The sequence below is a fragment of the Hipposideros armiger genome, unplaced genomic scaffold, assembly GCF_001890085.2.
Source record: "Hipposideros armiger isolate ML-2016 unplaced genomic scaffold, ASM189008v1 scaffold_404, whole genome shotgun sequence".
Lineage (NCBI taxonomy): Eukaryota > Metazoa > Chordata > Mammalia > Chiroptera > Hipposideridae > Hipposideros > Hipposideros armiger.
The window spans coordinates 671,086-693,818 of NW_017731754.1; the positions used below are offsets into that span (position 1 = coordinate 671,086).

Genomic DNA, 22,733 nt, shown 5'->3' on the forward strand with positions numbered 1-22,733 from the left:
TCTAGTTGTGGAAGACACCACTTCACTGGCCCATGTTGGTATTATCATTGCGCTCTTCCCAGGTGAGGCTGTTGTTCACCATCTTAGCTGTAGAGGGCTCAGCGTCACTGGCCCTCATGTGGGATCTGAACCGGGGCCCTGCGGCTCAGCCGGTGTCCCAAGCCAACTCTTAACCAACGTTCCACTTGGCCTGCCCAAGAAGTCAAGTAGCTTTTAAAAACTCAGTTTTTGCACTGTAAATTCTTTGGTTAAATTTTACTAAGGTATAATTGACAATGACAAATAACTTTAGTTTCAGGTATATAACATAATGATTTGATATGTGTATACGCTGTGAGGTGGTCACCACAAGTCCAGTTTGCCATCTGTCACCATACATAGTTACAAACGTTTCTTTTTTCTGATGAAGGCTTTTAGCTTTGCTCTCAGCAACTTTCATATATGTAGTATAGTATTAACTATAGTCACCATGCTGTACATTGCATCTCCTTGACTTATTTCTATTTTTAATAGTTTGGAGTTTGTAGTAAGTATGGGCAAGTAAAATAAGCTATGAAGAAAATTTAAAATATAAGGAACATTCATGACTATACTATTAGAAATGATATCTAGGAATAAATTTAAGTTAGCTTGTCGTCTTGTTAAATTTGAATATTAGGAAGTAGCAGAAGTGTTTTTAGTAACCATAATAAAGTTAATGAGTAGTTTTCTCAATCTATCTTTTGCAACAGGCTTAAGTCAGTTTTGTATAAATTTATGTGAAGAAGCTAATTTTGAGATACAAATTAGGACATGAAATTGAACACTAGTGTAGGAATATTTTTATTAAGGTATAAATGCCTATTATATATAAGCATTGTATAGTAGTTAATTACCATGATAGCGATGGATTCTACCTCACTATAAAAACATAATGCTGTAAAAGGCAGGCCTTAGCAACTGGTACTACCCTTCTGCATCCTCAGCAAGATGCCTGGGGTCGGTGTCCGACTGCAGCACAAAGCTATCACTTCTGCTGCAAGTTTTGTCAGAATGCATTGAAAAATTACATTTCTCTCAATCTTTCATGGCAACATCAAAAAGAATGATCAACTCTGTTACAAAAGAAATTTTTTTAATAACCTAGTAACAATAGTAATGTAAGATGTTAACAAAGGAGAAACTGGATGTGGATATATGGGAAGGAACCCTGTAATATCTTTGCAGCTGTTCTGTAAATCTAAAACTTAATTCTAAAATAAAAGATTTATTGAAATTAAAAACCTCAGTGATTTGATCAGAACTGAATTCACTAATAAATTAGTTTGAAAACTAGTATTTTTGGTTCCTACCTTAAATGGAAAAAAATCAATTGAAGTTCTTCTCTATCCCTTTTTTCTAGGATTCAAGATGACCAACGAGGAACCTCTTCCCAAAAAGGTGTGTTTTTTCCAGCGGTTTATAAGTACTTTTTTGAGTGGGGGGAGGGATAATAGAGTTGAAGGGACTCGCTGAATTCTTTGCTTATTGTTCACTCCCTTGCCTTACGACATTAGCATTATGCATTGTGAGTGTATAATGTACTAGACATTGTTTTATTGCAATATATATTTAGAATGTTTTCAGCTTTGGAAAACTTTAGTTATATTATCCCCGTGGTCTACTCCTCGCCTTTATTATGAATATTTTACAAATACTGTCTAAAAAGATTGCTTCACAGGTTCCTTCTATAAGTTATTTCTTTTTTCCTAATTGAAATCCCTTTGATTGTAATGTAAAACTGCTATATTTTCCAAAAAAAGAAAAGGTTACAGCTAGTTAGTGCTTAGAGTCTAGCTTTTCCTCTGAAGTTTTGTTTTTTAGTCTCATTTTCCCTGTTCTGTATCCCTACCTTAGTTCAGTCTAGTCACTATTACACACACATGAAGTTACAAATAAAGTAACAATTTCTAAGAGGAGTATATAATTCAGTTGGGAACCCAGGGTATGTGCTTATTAACTAGTGAATATTTAAGTGAACAATTGAGATAAGTGTTTAGGAGATTTCTGTCTTAACTTTTGAAGTCAGATTATTAATGAAATAAAGAATTGTACAGTGATTTAATAATCTGGTGAGTACTATGTTTTCTGCTAGACTTTTAATGTTTTCCTGTATAACGATTTTTCCTCTTCCATTTTATAATAGTACTGTGTTCTTGATTAATGTTATAATTTGAAACATTTTTATAAAGGAAAATATTTCAAGTATCATATAAGGGAAGCTATAATATAGCCATAATTTTATATTAAAATAGGAGAGGTGCCTCACCTTTTCATTTGGTGTAGAGAAGACACTTCATAGTCCTCAGTTTACAAAGCAATTTCAGCTAGCTAGACTATTATGCCCATTTTTAGAAACTTTATTTGGAAATAATTATTGATTCACAGAAAGTTGCAAAGAAATGTACAGGGAGGTACTCTGTACTCTTCATCCAGCCTCCTTCAGTGTTAACATCTTGCGTAACTATCAGACATCTTGCATAACATTATCAAAACCACAAATCTGACATTGGTACAATCCGCAGAGCTTATTCAAATTTCACTGCTTATATGTGCAGTGTGTGTGTGTGTGTGTGTGTGTGTGTGTGTGTGTGTGTGTGTGTAGCTCTGCAGTTTTATCTCTTGTAACTTAGTGTAACCACCACCACAACCAACGTAGTTAACTGAACCATCACCACGAGCCTCCCTTGTGCCACACCTTTATAGCCTTACCCATCCCCTCCCTCTTCATCCCTAACACCTGCAACCATTAGTCAGTTTTCCATTTCTCTATGCTACCTTGCAAGTGTTATATAAGTGAAATCATGCAGTAGATGTAACCTTTTGAGATTGGTTTTTTTCACTCAGCGTACTTTCCCTTGTGGTTTATCTAAGTTGCTGCATGTATCAGTAGTCTGTTTCTTTTTAGTATCCTTTGGTATGGATGTATCACAGTTTAACTGTTCACCTATTGAGGGCATTTGGGTAGTTTCCAGGTTTGGGCTGTTAACAAATAAATTTGCTGTGAACACTCATGTTCAAGTTTCTATGTAAAAATAAATTTTCATTTCTTTGGGGTATGTGCATAAGAGTGCAACTGCTGGGATGAATGGCACATCCATTTTTAGTTTTAAAAGGAACCGCCAAACTATTTTCCAGAGCAGCTGTACCATTTTACATTCTCACCAGCCATATATGAAAGTTCAATTTTTCTGCATCTTCACCCACCATTTGGTGTTACCACTATTTTTTATTTGCCATTCTAATGGGTGTGTAATGATAGCTCATTGGGAGTTTTAATTTGCATTTCTCTAATGATGCCCATATTAAAGATAAATAGTTCACCTTTTAAAACTTCTTTCCAGTAAAATAAGAGTTTGGGTTTTTTTAATTATATGTGCTGAGCCATTTAAGTCTCAGACTCTGGAGATGTTTCGTATGCCTCAGTACAGAGCTCCTTTGGGGCGGGGCTTTGTATGTCTTCAGTAACAAGGGAATTCCTAGTAACGGAAACGAGCAATTGAGGGATTAGAAGTTACGATCCTGTCTTCATAAAATATGAAGAGTATACATGCCAGTGGCATTTAATATTTAAATTTTTTAGGAAGAACACTCACTTCATATTTTAATTCTCTTTATAGGTTCGACTGAGTGAAACAGACTTCAAAGTTATGGCACGAGATGAATTAATTCTAAGGTAAAATATTCTTTTGCAAAAGTATAAAAAACTTTCTATAGAACATTGTATTGTTAGTCTATACTATGTTTATCTTTATGTCATAATTTTTTTAACGTGAATACCTCTTCAAACATTTAATGTACTTTTGGAATGTATTTCTTATATCTTGTTTCTTCATTACATAAGCTTGAGAAAAGCATAATCCTTAAAATATCTAAAGCATAGCTTGGATAAATTCTAGACTAACAAGTAACCTGAATTTTTTTTCTTGAAAAGGGAAGATATTCAGAATTTTAACTTAAAAAACATTGTACTTCATGAGTATAACTTGCTGTGGGAAAAGACGCTGCTTTCAATTTAATCGATACATAGGCTTGTTAGATAGTTATTCTTTTTTTATTTAACATGTGAAAAGAGTTGTAGTCTTAGGGGATACATTTTTAGTTATGGAAAAAATACATCATTTACTGATGTATAACTTTCTCATAACTGACCTTGGTCAGCTCATTTAACTCTTTATAGCCTTCATTTTCTCATCTGCAAGTTAAAGGAGTTGGATTAAATAGTTAACCTTCAGCTCTGATTTTTTGTGGTTATCTTATAAATGTCTTGCAAAAGCAGATTGTCAAGTACAGCATTATGGTTTTTGTTTTTGTTTTTTAATTGGGGAACAGTATGGTTTTCCAGGACCCATCAGCTCCAAGTCAAGTAGTTGTTTCAATCTAGTTGTAGAGGGCACAGCTCAGTGGTCCATGTGGGGATCGAACCAGCAACCTTGGTGTTAGGAGCTCTGCTCTCTAACCAGCTGAGCTAACCAGCCGTCCCGGTATTCATTTTTTTAAATGTAAGCTATCAGAAAAGGGAATTGCACATGTTACGTGTTTTATAACTTAAATATATTCTTTCTATATTTCATTACCATGGTTGGTGAGTTTTTTACATAAATTGAGATAAAAATAAAATGAAGATGTTTCAGGGCAACCTTTACAAGGTCATTGAACTTTTTTCTCAAGAAATTTCACAGAATTTTTACTAGAAGAACTAAGTAAATTGAACAGGCTGGAAGTGGGGAGAGAAAGGTGTTTTGTAAGATAGGGAGACACATGACATGTCTTTTTGTTTCCTAGAGCCTGTTCATTTCTCACCCTCATTTTACTTAGCTACTCTATTGTGGGCATGCTTTTTATTTTCTCTTGCTGTAATCTCATGCATGGGACAGTTTTTCTATTGCATACCTTTATGTTCCCGTATATAAAATTCAAATCCTGAAACATTTCTTCCTGTCCTGCTGATGCATACAATTGTTTGTGATACACTATCACTCACCTGTTCTCTTTGTACCTCTGATATGGTACACTCCTTGCCTTTTACCCTTTCTTAGATGATTCCTCTGGTTAGTATGTGCAGTCTTTTTCTTGATTAAACTGGCAGGGGCGGGGGGGGTGAGTACTATAATCTTAATTTAAAAATCATAGCACTTTTTAATGTTAAGTTACCTTCAAGGTTTTTAAATCACGTGCAGTGTATATTCTTGAGGTCAGTTTAACTTCTTTAGGGAATTCTCATTGATGACTTCTAGTGAGTTTTTTTCCTTATTAGCACTCTTGGTGATTTTAAATCAACTGCTATTTACTTAACTAGTCCTTGCTTTCTGTCTTCTTGATAAGGAAGTATTTAAAGAATACTTAATTGAGTATTTATATTTTTCTGTTCTTCTAAAACAAATAGTTCTTACATAGCCTCTGCAAAAGACCTTTATTGATCCCCAAACATTGAACGGACTCTGTTCGTGTCCTAGGTTGTCAGGCCATAAAAATAAGCATGCTCTTGGCTGAACAGTAGTCTTTATATGGAAGATGGGTTAGCTTGGTATCGTGAAGTATTTTTTACGTTGTAATATTAATAAATCTCATACCAGATCTGTCACAGTTTCGTAAGATTATGAAAAGATTTTCTGAAATTAAATTTTGATTAGCTATAACTAAAGAGCAGCTTGAAAACAGCTCTTCAGTGAGAAAGACAGCGACATTCAGGGCAGGTTACTTACCATTAGCAGTTGCTTAAAAGACTGGGAAAGCTTTGTTGTTTATCTACAGTAATTGCCAAGAGCAGCTAATAAAGCCTGTATTTTGAGGGTAAAAGAATATAATGATGAAGAAAGGTCTTTGATAGTGTATGGCATTTATGCAAGTTGTTTCTGCCAATTACTGGGTTATTGGAAAAGTCATGACGTATTTTTTCTGTTTTTCAGTGGCAAAAAAGCATCATGACTTTTCCAACAACCCAATAGATACGGCTTTAAAAATCGTCTTGAAAATAGTGTATTCTTTCCCCTTTATTTTCAGGCAAAAATAAATGTTACTTTGAGAGAGTCACAGGGTATTTTCACAACAGAGCCAAGATAAAGAACCCATAGTCCCTTATAATTTTGCATATTTTTATACGCCTTTCGTTTGAGGTGGACAGCGTATCTGAAAGTAATAGTAAGTTTTTTACTCAGCTTCGATAATCCAGGCATTGTGCCAGGCATCAGTGATATAAAGTCCTGTGTGGTGTGTGATCTGACCCAGAGCAACACACTTGGTATATGCTCAGGAGAGAACACTTTTCTCTGCGTTTCCTTTTATAGAGCTCCTATAAGTTGAGAAGGAATAATGAAGTGACTGTTGTTGATTAAACTAGACTAATAATTATCTAAAAATTGAAGAGACCTTAAAAAGCACGTAGTGGTATTCTCAGTATTAAATGTGTAAGTTTATGGATGTGATTTTAACATCTAATATTTGAATTTATTTTTGTACTAGGTGGAAACAGTATGAAGCATATGTGCAAGCTTTGGAGGGCAAGTACACAGATCTTAACTGTAAGTTTGAGTTTTAGCTTCCTAAAGACCATGTGAATACCTCCTTTTAGATTATTATAGACATGCAGAATAATTGACTTTACAAGGCCAATGTAATCTTCATTCAAACATTTTATTAAAGAACTATGTCCAGGTACTATATTGGGTGCGAGGAAATAGATGAATGAGACTTGATCTCTCTTCTTGGGGAGTTGCCAGTCATTGGGGAAGACCAGCATACAGTAATCATATAATAGCATGACTCTTTTAGCAGAACTGTGTACAAGGTCCTGCGAGGGCATAGATGGGGAAACTCACAACTAACTGAAACTTTTCCTTGATCTCTTGCTATTTCCTTCCACAGAGGAATGTGAAGTAAAGCGTGAGGTTAATCTAGAAGGGAGGTATATAGAAGCAACCAGTAATAAATTTAAATTGTAACTTGTTACTTAAATTGTAATAATAGGATATAGCTATAGTTTTACAGATATTTCAAAATCTGCTAAAAAGAATACCAACAAAGTTTATCATTTCAAACGTTTGTAACTTTTCACTGAGTAACATTTGTGAATATAAAAACTAGTATTTTCCAAGCCCAGAAAGTTTAATATCCTGAAATTGCAGTTATTATACAACTACGTTATAATCCACAAAAGTTATGAACTTTACGAAAACTCAAAGTTTAATATTGGGTTGTCAGAAAAGTCATGACTTTTTTTCTATGTTTTTCATTGCAAAAATGCGTCATGACTTTTCCGACAACCCAATAATTGTCCATGCAGTTATTGGCATGTTTATATTGAATAGGTGAAAAACAATACTAATCAGGACTTTGTCAATACTGTGTAATATAAACAAATGCAAATAATGAAGTTTCCTGTGTTCTGTTGGGAACAGATTAGACTATAACAACATAATTCCATCTGTATTAGGTGGTTTTGGACTACTGTAACCCCACTACCTCCTAAAGAGCGCTCATGATTGGGAATAAGTTTTTTTGTTCTAAAAGTAGTTAGGGTGGAAACTAAAGACTTGATGAATTTTTTTACCTTGGATTTTATTATCCTTGACAAAGGCAATCAACTTTCTTTTGGTTAGTTCAGTTGGATCTTGAAATTGTATTTCATAATTTGAATTTTTTTCTTTTAATCATCAGCTAATGATGTAACTGGCTTAAGGGAGTCAGAAGAAAAACTAAAGCAACAACAGCAAGAGTCTGCACGCAGGGAAAACATCCTTGTAATGCGACTAGCAACCAAGGAGCAGGAGATGCAAGAGTGTACTGTAAGTATTTCGAATGTTTTAAGTCTTTGAGGAATTGGTTTTTAGTTCACATTATTACATGTACTAATTAGTATTAAGCTAATTCTGTTTACTTAATGCTAATTATAAATGCATGTTTTGTTAAGGTAGATAATGCTTTGAGCTGTAAATATGCTAAATGTGAAATTTCGTTAGTCTCTTATCATTGGATTAAAATACTTTTTTGTGGCAAGAAGTCAAAAGTTTTAAGTTATTCTTTGAAATCAACATGATTTATGAGAATTAGTACATTGATTCAGATATTTTTTAGTAGCTTGATATCTGATAACATTGCTTTACTAAATAAACAAACGGTCTGATTATTTTCTCTGTTTTCTTTACCCCTCTGCATAAGACTATTTTTCTTAGTATCAGCAACTTCTACCGTATCTTCTTTTTAATTGTTACAGCTTTCATTTGTGCTATTTGCCATGTCTACATAGATCTGAAATGTGGTGGTATAGTTCATCGTTTAGCTCTGGTTGAATTTAGATTCAATTTTATGCTGTCTTCTGCAGTCTTAGCCATTTTTCTAAAAGGCAACATTCTGGTCACTGGAGACTAATGTTTGGGGCACAGCCCTATTCGTCTTGCTTCTCTCATCAATAAAATGTTCTTTAGGGCTTAATCAGAATCCATACTTCATGTGCGGAGATTGTCCACGTTTCCACAAGTCTCTAGTTCCTCTTACTTCCTTCACTTTTTAAAAATGACTTCTTTACCAATTACTTTGCTGAAAAGAGTATCCTTCATTATTTTCTCTACCTTCTTACCACTTTTTCTTCTTTTGTTTCTACCAGTTTAGTTTCCATCTTCACTACCACTGATTTTTTCCACTAATTATTTTTTCTCTAAGTAATGAATACATTAACAAATTTCTCTTTTTCTCAGTACTCATATGACTTTTATGTATTTGCAACTATTGACTGTCCCTGCCTTTGGCTATTTTTTTAGCTGAACACTTGATTCCAAGAAGTCTCACCAATAGTTTGAATATTACTTTTCTCTTTGTATGTAACACCCATCCCACCCTTCCAAAAAAATTTTTTTCTCTTATGATTTTCATGTCTAATGGCGTGGGCAATACATTTCAGGTGCTCAGTCTCTCAACCATTTAATCCTTTCCTCTTCTTTCTGACATTTAGTATTTTAGATTCTACAATTTACTCATTTAATAGTTTTAGGTCTCCCTGTTTGCATGGCATTTTGGTAGATACTTACATATGCAAAGGATGGATCTTACCTTCCAAATGCTAACACCTGGTAGAAAGAGTGTGAATGAATGGTGCTGTGGTAACACCTCATAACATCAGTGTGTTTCTCTTAAGTCCAACTCTTGAAATCCTAGTTCAGGTACTTCTCACCACTCGCTTAGACAATATGTGCTTATTGACTCACCTCTGATTCTTCAGCTATTCTATATGCATTGGCAGTTTTGATCATATCATATACCTGATCACAGTCTTTGGTGATACCCCATCACCCTTTTTGTCCTCTCAACCTAGATTTTAAGGTTATTTCAACTAGAACCTAACCTTTTCCAGCCACATTTTTTACAGCTCTCCCCTGCGTGGGCCCACTGAACAGGGAGTTCACTGTTTTTTTCAGTTAGAATACATACAGAGTGAAGTTTTATAGAAAGGACAGCAGGAACGAAAACACAAGGAGAGGCCAAGATCATATGTGGCAGATGAGGGCAGTTCACTTTGTAAATCTAAATAGTAACTATGTCAGCGTTGGAGAGGCGATGTTTTCTTCAGTGATAGTAGTACATGACATATACTATGTGACATGCTTTATTCTTGTTAAAATGTCTTGGCAACTGGCCTTACATTGAATAAGCAATTGTACTTTTTTGTTTAAAATGAGTTACTTTAAAAAGTCTTCCTAAGCTAAGTAGACATTAGTTCAGTTTGCTCAGTGAAATAGTAATTAAATGTATTTACAATTCATTTAGTGTATTTGTAGCTTTTACTAAATTTATGATAGAAATTAGCTGCTTATAAAATGTTAGCTGTAATCCTATTTGAACCTTGGTGTGGAGTGGGATCTTGGACCATATCTCCTTCGGGTGTGAAGAAAGTGATGCATTTAATGCTAATAAACTGTATTTCATATTTTAGAAATGTATTTTTAGTGTGCTAGTAAATAGTACAACTGAAGTCGAAATTGAAGGTTTCATATGTAAGTAGAGGGGTTCTGGTATGGTGGAAAAAGCCCTAGACTAGGGAGTCAGAAGCCTTGAGAGCTAGATTTCTAGTCCCAATTCTGGCACTGAACTACCTGTATCCTTATTTAATTTCTCAAAAATAAGCAGTTTGGACTAGGACTAGTCTCCTGCCCGCTTTACAATTCTATGATTCAAGTCTACTTGGAGAAAAAATAAACATAATCTTTATTTTGACTTTAGGTAATATTTATAAAGCTAATTTATAAGGTGCTGTTTATAAAGAATGCCAACTCATGTAAATATCAATACTATATATTTTTTAATTTAGAAATGCAAATGTGTGTTTTAAATTATAATCTTGTATCTTGTGCATTTTTAGGGAACTTGTACATAGAATAATTTCTATAGGCACAAATTTGAGCGAGTAAACCACTGTAGTCTTATATATTGGGTTGTCGGAAAAGTCATGATATATTTTTTCTATGTTTTTCGTTGCAAAAATGCATCATGACTTTTCCGACAGCCCAATAATTAATATTTTTAAACTTGTTTTTTTTCCAGTGGGTGTCAAGTCAGCATTTTTAGTAAACATAACATTTAGTAAATATATATACCAGAGTGCCAAAATGATGTATACATATGACTTGTATTCATCTTTTGTTATTGGTATAGATTGAGTGTTACAAGTTTGATACAGTGTTTTCCTTTCTTAAAATGTGTATACATTTTTTGGTGCCCTCTGTGTATAGTAGTTTTGGTTGCAAAGTAAGATGTAGCCCCTTTATTTAAAGGTTCCAAATATGGAGATGGCAATCAAATGGCCTTAATTCTTATATGGGTGACCTTAAATAGCTGTTTTTAATTTGTACGTTTTCGAAAGGGTTTTTAAGATGGGGGGGTAGGGGGAGTTAGTAAACAAGTGGTAAATCCAGTGAGTGAAAGGGATCTTACCCACCTTCTTCTGCATGTTTTCTTTGGTTTGGTAGTAATTGTTTCTTTTGTTTGAACAGACTCAAATCCAGTACCTCAAGCAAGTCCAGCAGCCTAGTGTGGCACAACTGAGATCAACAATGGTAGACCCAGCCATCAACTTGTTTTTCCTAAAAATGAAAGGTGAACTGGAACAGACTAAAGACAAACTGGAACAAGCCCAAAATGAACTGAGTGCCTGGAAGTTTACGCCTGATAGGTAAACAAATCATACTCCCCAGTCAAGACTTCCCTGACAGTCCCACTACGAGAAAGCTGTGGTGGGACAGGCAAGTACTCGTTTCCACACCAAGACTCAGACTTTTTGAGCCAAAAAAAGCCACATTCTTATACTATCCAGCTTGTAATGGTTAATGTAAAACTTACCAGATGAACCTTGTGTTTCAGCTTTTTTCTCTTCCCCCCCCCTTGCTTTAGGAGGCTTAATGCGTTGGGCTTTTCCCAAAGAAGTGCCCACCCCCGAAAATTCCCCTTCTAGAACATGTAGACACTTGAGAAATGTTTCTGTTTGAAGAAAATAGAGGGAGAAACAGAAGTCTTAAGTCTGTGGCACACTGTGTCTTCAGACAGTTTGGAGGAATGAAAACCTAGAGATATAAAATCACGAATTGAACATGTAAAATTCCATTAAAATGTAAAAATGGAATGCATCGCTCTTAACCTTGAGCATAGTGACTTAGAGACACTGTATATATCAGTTTTGCCAATAAGACTGTGGACTTGTGATTGTTGTTGAACTTCTGGGTCAAAACTCAAATGAGGTGAATTTTGCCTTTAAAGGATTTATTTCCCAAGAAACAACTTTAATAGCTATTAGAGAATCAACTAATAGATGTCAGTATAAGTAGTTCATATATTTAACCATTTAGTTTGGGGCTCTGTATTACTTGATGGAGCTTTAAATCAATGTGGTTTTAATCAATGGTTTGTTCTCTGAATGGTTGCAAATACTGTAGATAATCTTATTGAGGACTGTACAACATGAAGGTGTGGTATCAAACTTGAGGTTTTAAACTGTTTGAAGCATTATAAACATTCATTTCACAACTAGATTGTATAAGGATATTTGGCTGTGATGAGACTCACTGCGTTCTTTTTTTTTAGTAGTGAAATTTATTAAATCCCCATTCCATTCAACAGGCACATGTTGAAAGAGAATTGTCGTTGGTGTTAATGGGGGAATGTGTTCCTTCATTGTATTTGGGCCTTTTGTATCACACTCTTGATATTAAATTAAATGTGCCTTGAAATAGTTGGTTTTTTTTTTTTATGGGTTTTTTTTTTTGGTTGTTTTTTTTAAAGTTCAAGGAATACTATGATGATTTTGTTGTACTTTTAAACATTTTGATTTGGGGGGCTGTGGAGAGCAGATTGATTTTGGAAAAATTGTTGCTGTGCTCTTCAAAGTGAAGGAAAAGGCTCTGTCTCATTTTTAAAAGACCTACTGTTTTCCAGCTGGTATCATGAAAGACAAGGAGACTTGACACTTGGTACTTTTTGACACCTTGTCCCAGGATATTACAGTAGGAATTAACATGGGGCAGCTTCACAGGGTGCCTGCCAGAAGATTGGGGAAAATAATGTATTGGAACTGTGGGCTGGCCTAAGTGAGACATTTTGTGAATTGAAAAAAAAAAAAAGGTATAGTGACCATTTCTAGCAAATTCATTTGATCATTTAGATAAATGAGGCATTATTTTCTTCATGCTTCCATCCAGTCCTGGAGGTGAATTTTTTTCGTCAGATCATTCTATAAGTCACCAATTCGAATTTTCTCTGGTGATAATGGAGTCTAAGATGAGTGGAAGATAAATGTTCCAGATTGTCCCAACGTTTAAGTGCAGTTTTAACAAGGGTGACTTAAGTTCTCTCTTAATCATTCAAATCAATTGTAAGTATCATGTATGTTTATGCTCTAAGGAACTGATTGTGGGGCACATGGTGGGTTGAAGAAGTGGTTTGTGTGACTTTACAGCAAGAAATCTGCTTCTAAAATTCTCATTATTTGTGAGGGTTGGAGTGGTAAGTAACCAAAACTGTTTGAAATTAGCTAATTGTGCCCGCATTAAGGCTTTTGTATATATTTTATGCCATTTAAGATCACATTAGAAATGGCTTAAGTATTTTTAGTAGGCCAAGAAGTAATTTATAAAATGTATTAACATGTACTTAAATACAGCCAGCATCTTTCTTTGCCACTTAGGTATCAGTCACTTTGGGATCTGGTTTTTTTCTTCTTACTGTTTAAAAAAATTTTTTTAATAAGATAATACATGTTCATGTATAAAATTGAAAGTGTGAAGAAAGGTGAAGATGAAAAGTGAGTTGCTCCTGGGATGTGTGTCACCTTGCCCTTCCCCGTTCTATTCTCCAGGAGCAGTAACCACTGGTCACAATTTCTTGGGTATCATCAAAATAATTTCTATGCACATACAGTCATTTTATATATTGGTTTTAAACAAATGTGTACGTACAGATGATTTGCTGCTTTGGTGGTTTTTTTCACCCCACTTTATCCCTTGGACATTTTTCCACTTTTAGTTCATTTCGCTTTATTTTTAATGGTTATGTAATATTTTCATTGTATTAATGAGTCATAATTTATTTTAATCACTTAAAAATGGATTTTTGTTCTGTTAAGAAATAGGCTATAAGCCAGGGTATTCCAGGTACTATAAACACATTAATTTGAAACAAATAGTGCTTAATATTTTATCTGGAATAAATCAAATAGAATCAGTTGTGGGTTTGGGGTGGGGTTTTTTTCCTATTCTGTTTTAATTTTAGGAGAAAGATTCTCTGAATTATCTTGTCCAGTTTAGTTATAATATTTCATACATGTGACAATGCATATATTTTAGAGTGTTTAAAGGGATATATTTAAGTATTTTGACGGTTTTCAGTTTGCTTTTAACAGTTTAGGTAATTGTGTGTACACTTCTCCAAGATAACCTTGGCTCCCTTAATAACAAAACAATGTACAGTATCCATTTTTTTTTATAAATTTTTCTTTCAAACTAATTTCTGTTATTTTCTTTGTGAGTTATTTGATTTTAGGAATGGGTTGGATTTTAATTTTTTTTAATATTAGTCCAGTGACATACTTAGAAATGGATTCTCATGTTTTTATGATGTAATAACAAATTTTACATGACATAATTAGTAAAATGACAAAATTACAGAATGTTTAAAGAATAGCAATTTTGTTAAGATTTATTTTAGTAATTTTAGAAGTGATAAGATTACTTTAGAACAGGCATTTATAAAAATGAATTTTATTCATAAATGAAATACTTGCATTAGAATTTGTGACACATTCATTATATGAGGTTGTCAGATGACAAATTTATTGATTTTAGTTGTCTGTTTTTTCTGATCTTTATTAAATTCATATAAAAAATATTTCAGGTTAGTTGGAAAACACTGATATATTCTTTGCAAGAAAAAGTTGTGGGAGCTTAGTCAATAAAGAGTGAGGAACAGCACTGCCTGATAGTGCTGCCTATTTCTAAATTCCTCATTTGATTTCAAAACTCATGCTCAATGAGGCTAAGTCTGAGTGTGCTAATGGGAAAGGGGATATCTATAGCAACAGTGCAATGAACAAGAACACCAGCTCACAAAGTTGCCATGTAGAGAATGAAACCCTTACCACGTGCTGACTCAAGGCTTTCACCTGAGGCTCCTTTGGGCAGTAGTAACCCAGGTTGTGCTCTACCACACATTTGTGTAAGGAAACTTAAGTTATAAACTTTAGCTTCAATTATATTAGGATGTAGAGCACATGTTCTCAGTTCAAAGAGCCTTGCCACACTGAGTCAAAGAATGCGAATCATTTACAGAGTGCTCCCATTTGAGAAGTTCGAAGACTATTTAATACGATCAGATGCATTCTGATATGATATATTGGGGAAGTGAAAGCCTCACTAAAAGAAGGAATAGAAAGCGTTAGCAAAAAAAAGGTTTTTTAACTAATCAGGGCCTTCTGAACTTAATGCCATCACAAGAATATGAAAGTCTACTCAAGTCTCAAAGTCTCAACATCACAATTATATATTTAAGTCAGATCCCTTTAAAAGTGATCATTTCTGGAGCATTTCAAATCTTGCTCCCGGCATATGTCCTCAGTTTGGCTCAAATAAACTCTTATAAAATTTTTAAATAAAAGTGATCATTTCTATTATTGCTGAGGCTAAAGAAAAGCAGAAAAGGTTTATTGAGAGACTGCTTTAGGGCTTTTGATTGCATTTTTGCAATTGCTGTATATGCATGTAGGTTCTATAGTATGTTGCACTAGTACTTGGTAACTAATTTGTTGAAAGTATGGCACTCCTAATTTTGGCAAATACTTGAATTACTTGTGATAACCCAAATCTTATTTTTGTGTCCTAAGGGTAATCTTTTATAACATGAATAAAATGTTAATCCCATATCAGTATTTAAGTTTTTAAAAACTTAATGCACATTTTAAGACAGCACAAAGCATGTATATCATATAAAGAAGTTAAATGAGGGATTGATGAGTAGAAATAGTCTTAAGACTTTTAAAAGCCTCCTTAAAAACAGTTACTGAACATGCCTCATTTAATGCAAAAACTTTATGAGAACTTTCTATTAAGAGGCATCCTTATTAAATGCTGCTCTGGCAAGAAAAAAATGCACTCATTCATTTAGATTTATAGGTTCTGATACTCATATATTAGGTATTTTAAAGAATTGTACATTTACCTTTTTAAGAACTTTTCTGTTCCATAAAGCTAAGTACCTTGGTGTTTTGTTAATATTGGTATATCTCAGGTATGTGTGTTAACTGGCCCATTTCTGCTTCAAATGATAATTTGAGATGAAAATAGATTTCAAAATTATTAATGTAATAGAAATAAAAAGTGGCCATTTTGGGTACTTTTTGTTTAGGGTTTATTTTTGCTGCTGTATTGGCAAAATACTGAAATGCAGAAGATGGACGTGTTCCAGAAAAGAAGATGGTAATTATAGGGAGGCATCTGCTGTGACATAGTTATGTTTTGTATGTGTTACCACTGTCGTCATAATCACAAGCAAACAAGGCTGTAGAGAATTTTGTCTTCATTTTGTGATGGATGGCTCTTTCCTTTGCAGCCAAACAGGCAAAAAGTTAATGGCGAAGTGTCGAATGCTTATCCAGGAGAACCAAGAGCTTGGAAGGCAGCTGTCCCAGGGACGTATTGCACAACTTGAAGCAGAGTTGGCTTTACAGAAGAAATATAGTGAGGAGCTTAAAAGCAGTCAGGATGGTAAGGGTTTTTTTGAAAAGTTTGGTTCACATTTCCCTGGCTTTAAAAAATCTGCCAGGTATGAATATTACAGATTAGGTCCTGTACATGCTCATCTGGCCAGTGATTCTATAACATTATGAAGGAAACATTTCTAGTTGAGCCAGCAAACAAAGCCACTTAACTACTGGTTCTTCTCTACCCCCAGCCACTCTCCTGGTTGTTCACTGTGTAACTTTCATAAGACTTCTTTGTTTTTCAGGGGTGGGGTTAAGAAATGCTATTCAAGGGCCGGCTGAGTGGCTCAGTTGGTTAAGAGCTCGCTCAAGAGTTTGAGCTCTGAGCAACAGCGGTTCGAGTCCAGCCCGAGCTGAGCAGCCGCTGAGCTGCCAACAGGTAGCAGGATGGCTCAGCTAAAAAAAAAAAAAAAAGATGCTATTCAATTACAAAGGCATTATTACATAGATATACAAATTTTTATTCAGTGCTTAAAAGGGGGAATATTTTCATTTAACCAGTTTCTCTAATTGTAAATCTTGGAAGTATTTGGCTATTTCCAGTTGTCTAAAAGTATGTATAATTATTCTATTAAGGCCTTATTTAATGAGTAAGATGTAATATTTAAAACTTAATTTTCAGCTGCCACCCTTTTGGGGGGCAAGTATGGCTGCATTCATGCTGTTTCTTCTCTTTATGAGAAAGATTAATAGGAAAATAACCAAACTCTGAAAATTAAATTATGAATTAGTGTAATTCAGTTAATTGCAAAGACCAGTAGTCAAGCATATCTTTAAAACTACCTTTTCAAATGATAGTTCATAGGTTTTACTATTTGTAAACATAGTAAATAGGAGATTTTGTATAGTAGTGAGGAATTTTTTCCCCAAAAGTCATTTAGATAGAACCTAATGGACATGTGTATTAGCAATTTTCAAGGGTGATTTTCTCTGATTATTTTTTTCTTGGCTGTGGAATGAGTAGTGCTTGGTTACAGCACAGCCTCTTTGGAGTGTTAGAGGACCGCTCTGTTCCTAGGGGCTAAACTACTGGGTGGGGCTGGGGGTGCGGAATAAGGGGACCAATCATATGGGCCCACAGGTTAAACAAACGTGAAGCAGGTTTTGTGGGCTATAATAGTGGTGAATGGCTAGATGGTCTGAATCAATTTAAACTTGGTGCTTTTATATACGTATTAAGCATCCATCTTCCCCCAAAACAGCTCATTCTTGAATGGCTATTTTAAAATTCCAAGCACAATTTAAAATTGATTTTAGAATTATATTTGTTCACTTAAATATTTATTGACTGCCTGGCTTTGTGGCAGCCACTAAGAAATATTTTTAAATATGTTATAAGAGATACTAAAGTAGGTCTGACTCTCATTTGCACAGAACTGAATGACTTCATCATTCAACTTGACGAAGAAGTAGAGGGTATGCAGAGTACCATTCTGGTTCTTCAGCAGCAACTGAAGGAGACACGCCAACAGCTGGCTCAGTACCAACAACAGCAGTCTCAAGCTCCAGCCCCAAGTACCAGCAGGACTACAGCTTCTGAGCCTGTAGGACAGGCAGAGGCCACAGGTAAAGACTGCAGTCGGCTGGCCAACGGACCAAGTAACGGCAGTTCCTCCCGGCAGAGGACGTCTGGGTCTGGATTTCACAGGGAGGGGGACACAACTGAAGATGACTTTCCTTCTTCTCCAGGGAATGGTAATAAGGCCTCCAACAGCTCGGAGGAGAGAACTGGCAGAGGAGGTAGTGGTTACGTAAACCAACTCAGTGCGGGGTATGAAAGTGTAGACTCTCCCACGGGCAGTGAAAACTCTCTCACACACCATTCAAATGACACAGACTCCAATCATGACCCTCAAGAGGACAAAACAGTGAGTGGGAAAGGTAACCGAACTGCGGGTTCCCGCCATGTTCAGAATGGCTTGGACTCAAGTGTCAATGTACAGGGTTCAGTTTTGTAATATTTTTTTCCAGCAAATTTTTATACAGTGTCATTTAATTTGGGAAAGGATACTGTCCAGAAAATTAACGCATACTTTTGTCACAATTTGCCTTTTTTTGTGTGGGTGTGTTTGGTTTTTTTTCCTTTTCCTTTTTTTCCCCCTTTGCTTCAATACCTCTGCCACTTTGGAAATGGTAATAATTACTTTGTTGCTAACAGGCCATTTTGTGTAGGGTCAGGTTATTTTTATATGAGTTAATGTGAAGTTGTAAATGGAAATCTTTTCTTAAAGTATAACATAATGATGTCTGTATAAATCTGTGGCTATCTAGAACCTGAGCTGTGTGAGGGCATTCTCACTCACGCTGTTCCTAGGCCTCTGCACCATTCAGACCTGTTAGAGTAGATGTGGGTTTGTGACTGCCAAGTTTGCCCAGTAGAGTAGTTCATCATTAAAAGTTGGACTTGTTGATGGAGTCCTATAGTAGTTTCAGTGTTAGATGCAGTTTTTTCCACCATACATTTGTGCATTTTCTCTTTAGGTGACTGAATGTTTAAGAAATTTGTGTGCGTAGTTACTCAGTTTTTATGAACTGTTGTACCCTGTTAATGCATATTGCTCTGTGACTCCAGTATATCTTAACCTGTACTGACCAAACCTAAATAAAGATTTTTATTGTAACGCCTGCATTAGTTGTTTTTTTTTTTTTGCTTTTGTGTGTTTAGCACTTATTTATTTTCATTGAATTGCTTAATTTCTACTTATTAACCTTCAGTATCTATCATACCACAACGTGAAATTTAAGTCCATGGCATCAGTAGTGGTTGTGCACGTAATTTTCACAAATTTTATGCCTTGTTTTGCAAAATAAACTTGGTATTTAGGACTACACTTTAAATGTTTTTATTCCTGACTTGTAAAATGTTTTAGAAAATACAGAAAAGTATAAAGAAAATAGTCACCGTTTTTTAGCTTTTAATTGAAAAGCAGAATTTGTTTTTGTGACATTTCAGGTAATTAGGATATCTTTGTAGTCACTGGTGTTGGTTTTAAAACATTGGCCAGGGCTGGCCGAGTGGCTCAGTTGGTTAAGAGCTCGCTCAAGAGTGTGAGTTCTGATTCTGAGCAACAGCGGTTCGAGTCCCAGCCCGAGCTGAGCTGCCGCTGAGCTGCCAACACGTAGCAGGATGGCTCAGCTAAAAAAAATTGGCCAATGCTACTGATTTATACTAATAACATGTCTGCTAATATACATAGGAAGGCTGTGGAGTGTTAAAATGGAGATGTTTTTAAGATGTAAGACTCAAAAGTTCGTTTTAAACATTAAGTATCAAGGTCTATAGTCTTGAAGGCTGTAGAATCTAGCTTTTCATGTATGTGATTGAGATGAAATGTGATTTTTGCTGAAAGCAAACTATTTTCTTGTTTTAATTCTAATCAAGGAACCTCAGAAGTGGAGTTATGACACTTAAAACAGGTACAATTTATTTGAAAAGAACACCTGTGTTTTTGCTGGTTTAACTAGGATACAAGTATATCTGGTCTTACTTGGCATATTTAAAGTACTGCACTTCCTGTCTTGATTAATCTTTTGTGCAGTCTTCAGGTAAAAAAGCCTATATAATTTTAAATAAATTTGGTAATGAGACATTTTGGTTTGTACTAAAGTATTAAATATTCTCTTGATTTATCAAGTACTGTGGGCTTTGGTTTTGTTTTTTTTGTCATGTATGCCCTTTTTACTTGCCCAATTTAAACAAAAATGGAATTTAACTTTCATTTTGGTATTATGTAATGATTGGTATGCAGTAGGAAATTGATTTTTAAAGTGATAACTTTATACTAAATTTAATATAGACCTATTATGTGTCTTTACCAATTTTCACATTTCTGTTGAATCTGCATTAATGTATGATTAACTTGGGCAGAGAGAACTTAAGATTCTGCAAAGTCAATATTCTTCATTTCTGGAATTGAATTCTTTATTTGCCGGTATGACTGGGATGAGAGGTGGTAAGTCATAATACAGATGAGAGAACGGCCTCTGGAGCTAATGGGTTTGAATGCAGGCTTTACCACTTACCTGCCTCATGGCTTGGGCGAACTACTTAGTTTTTCTGTGGCTTAGTTTTTCCCTGTAAAGAGCATTAAATGAGTTAATACATGTTAAGTGCTTACCACGGTGCCAAGCACATAGTGACTGCTCAGTAAATGGCAGCTGTTACTGTTTCCACAAAGTGAAGTTCCAGCCCTGATGACACCGTCTCCCCTGGTCAAACTACTCCAAATACAAATGTTTACTGTTTGGAGAGTTTCCTCTGAAAGAAAAGGTAGTAGCTTTAATTAAATGGGTAGTGATCTTCGATGTGAAAGTGGAAAGCTGCCTGTGTTTACTTTCTTCCTGTTAGAAGTGTGATAACTTCCTCAGGAGGACAAGTGGGAGTGCTAGGCCTTTAGGTGACTCCTGGAAAGGAAACACCGAGAATTTGGGAAAAGTTTCATGAGTACTGCTGAAGAAGGTTAATTTTTAAGAGCAGTCAACTTGGATAAAGCCCAAGGTACAGTAAGAAAGTTTTCAGTATTTCTACTTGAGCATTATTCCAGAGAGTTAAGGAGTAAAAAAATGCCTTCACATTTTTTGACAGCTACTAAGTACTTATATGCCAGAAACTGACAGGTATTTTATGTGCATTAGGATTTTCATTATCACCCCATGAGATAGACACTTGCTATCCTCACAGAATAGGAAATGGGCTTAAAAGGGTTAAGAAACTACCAAAGTGTTGGTAAGTGTTGGAGCTGCCCTCTAGGGTGCAGTCATAAAAGCTTCCTGGACAAGACCTCATAGCTGCCCGCTGACCACATCTGATTCCAAGGGGCCAGGATTGGCGCTGTGTCGTTCTGCCTGCCTCCGTCCTCTTGAGTGACAAGAAGAAATGTTACCTGAGCTGCTGAGGATGTAGCAGCCTGGTTGCTGTGGCAAATACGTATGAGCTGGAAACAATCACATGAAATGGTAATGCAGTGATGGGAAAAAATGCAAATTATAAAGATTTCAATTAGTTCAAGATGCTGGCTGAGGTAAGAGGGTTTAGTCTAGAAGTGGTTAATTTGGTCGAAGGAAACATCAGCTTGTGGACAAATGGAATAAGGACATTTCTCAAAGGTCTGGCATTAGAGGATGTACCAGATGCCATCATTTCACATAAGCTTTAGTGGATACCATTGACTGCTGGGAAGATTTTAATGAGAACAAAAACATAAAACTGCTCGTTAGATAGGACTCACTAGGTGTTTGTTCTCTTAGCCTCAGCTGTATTTGTTGCAACTTATCAATTAGTTTCTGGGACACTTGCAAACAATTCAAAGCCATTCTTGTTGACAATTTCTCATTAATAGCAGTTTGTCCCCCGTACTGCTCTTCTGTATGACACTTCTTTGGGAGTTCATTTATTCCCGTGGTTGTAATTAACACTTCTTTCAACCCTGAGGAACATCATTTGATCTGGACCCATCATGGGAGAGTTGAGCTACCCCTACTATAAGGAATTGCTGTGAACCCCATTTGTGGCAAGCCCACTTTGGTGATTCACTGCTCTCTTTAGGCCAGCAAGGGAGTTTGCTGCATGGGAAAGGTTGGTGAATTTGGCCTTCTGCTAAAATCTGGCCTGGACTCTTGAAACCTGTTTGTGAAATAACTTACAAGGGTTGCAAGGCCCCTTTAACAGTGGCTCCTTGTTCGCACTTGGAGATTATGGTGGCTTCCCACCCACCCATTCTTCACCAGCCAAGACAGCACGTGATGCTAGATCCAGGTGTAATTTTTTTAAATGATTTCCTCTTTCACCTATTCATTATTCTCAGTTCCCATCTGGCCCATACACAGCTTTGAGTAAATAATTGATGAGCAACTGTAATGAGGATTTCCCCAGGGGACAGGTGCTGTGTGGCCACACAACAAAAGCAAGCAATTATCTTTTCAGTTTTTGCTCTTAATTAAGTTGGGTCTGGATAGAGCCTCCAGGTAGGAAACAAGTGAATACATTCCTTGCACCCAGAAGAATATATTCATACTCAGATGTATTAGGCACTGGGCCAAAAGAATATTAGTATTCATATAATTAGTATTCATATATACTGCCTGTAATGTGCTGGGTGCTGCGCATAAAGCCATATAATATTGTCTTGCAAACCTTATATAGTCTGGTAGAGGAGACATGAAACTGGGAATTACAACACATGGTAAGTAGAAAAAAAGGATGCCAAGGAGCACCAAATGCAGGAGATAGCCATCACTTCCTCCAGGACGCATCTAAGTGGAGTGCTACATGGCAGGTTGGTTAACAGAAGATAGTTACACTGCTCAATGACATTTTTATTTTATTTTATTGGGGAATTGGAGGAGGGGAACATTGCTGGGAAATTGGGGGAAATGGAACAGACAACGTAGGCTGCAGCCTACGCCGTCGCCGGCGACTCATGGCAGCCCAGCTCCAGGTTGAGCTGTTGTTCAGCATCTTAGCTGTGGAGGGCAGTGTCACTGG

At 35.7% G+C, this 22,733-nt stretch overlaps 1 protein-coding gene across 4 annotated transcripts in view; it reads left to right on the plus strand.

Moving 5' to 3' along the window:
* The window catches only part of WTAP (WT1 associated protein), a 25,310-nt gene extending 6,432 nt beyond the window's left edge, over positions 1–18,878 (plus strand). For all 4 annotated transcript variants that reach the window (XM_019663781.1, XM_019663780.1, XM_019663782.1 and 1 more), the window contains exons 2-8: positions 1,382–1,419; positions 3,639–3,694; positions 6,481–6,539; positions 7,675–7,802; positions 11,001–11,179; positions 16,099–16,253; positions 17,624–18,878. In XM_019663781.1, the coding sequence (XP_019519326.1) occupies positions 1,390–1,419; positions 3,639–3,694; positions 6,481–6,539; positions 7,675–7,802; positions 11,001–11,179; positions 16,099–16,253; positions 17,624–18,207 (1,191 nt within the window). In that variant the 5' untranslated portion in view covers positions 1,382–1,389 and the 3' untranslated portion in view covers positions 18,208–18,878. The remainder of the gene's footprint in view (positions 1–1,381; positions 1,420–3,638; positions 3,695–6,480; positions 6,540–7,674; positions 7,803–11,000; positions 11,180–16,098; positions 16,254–17,623) is intronic.
* Positions 18,879–22,733: the final 3,855 nt, after the last annotated feature.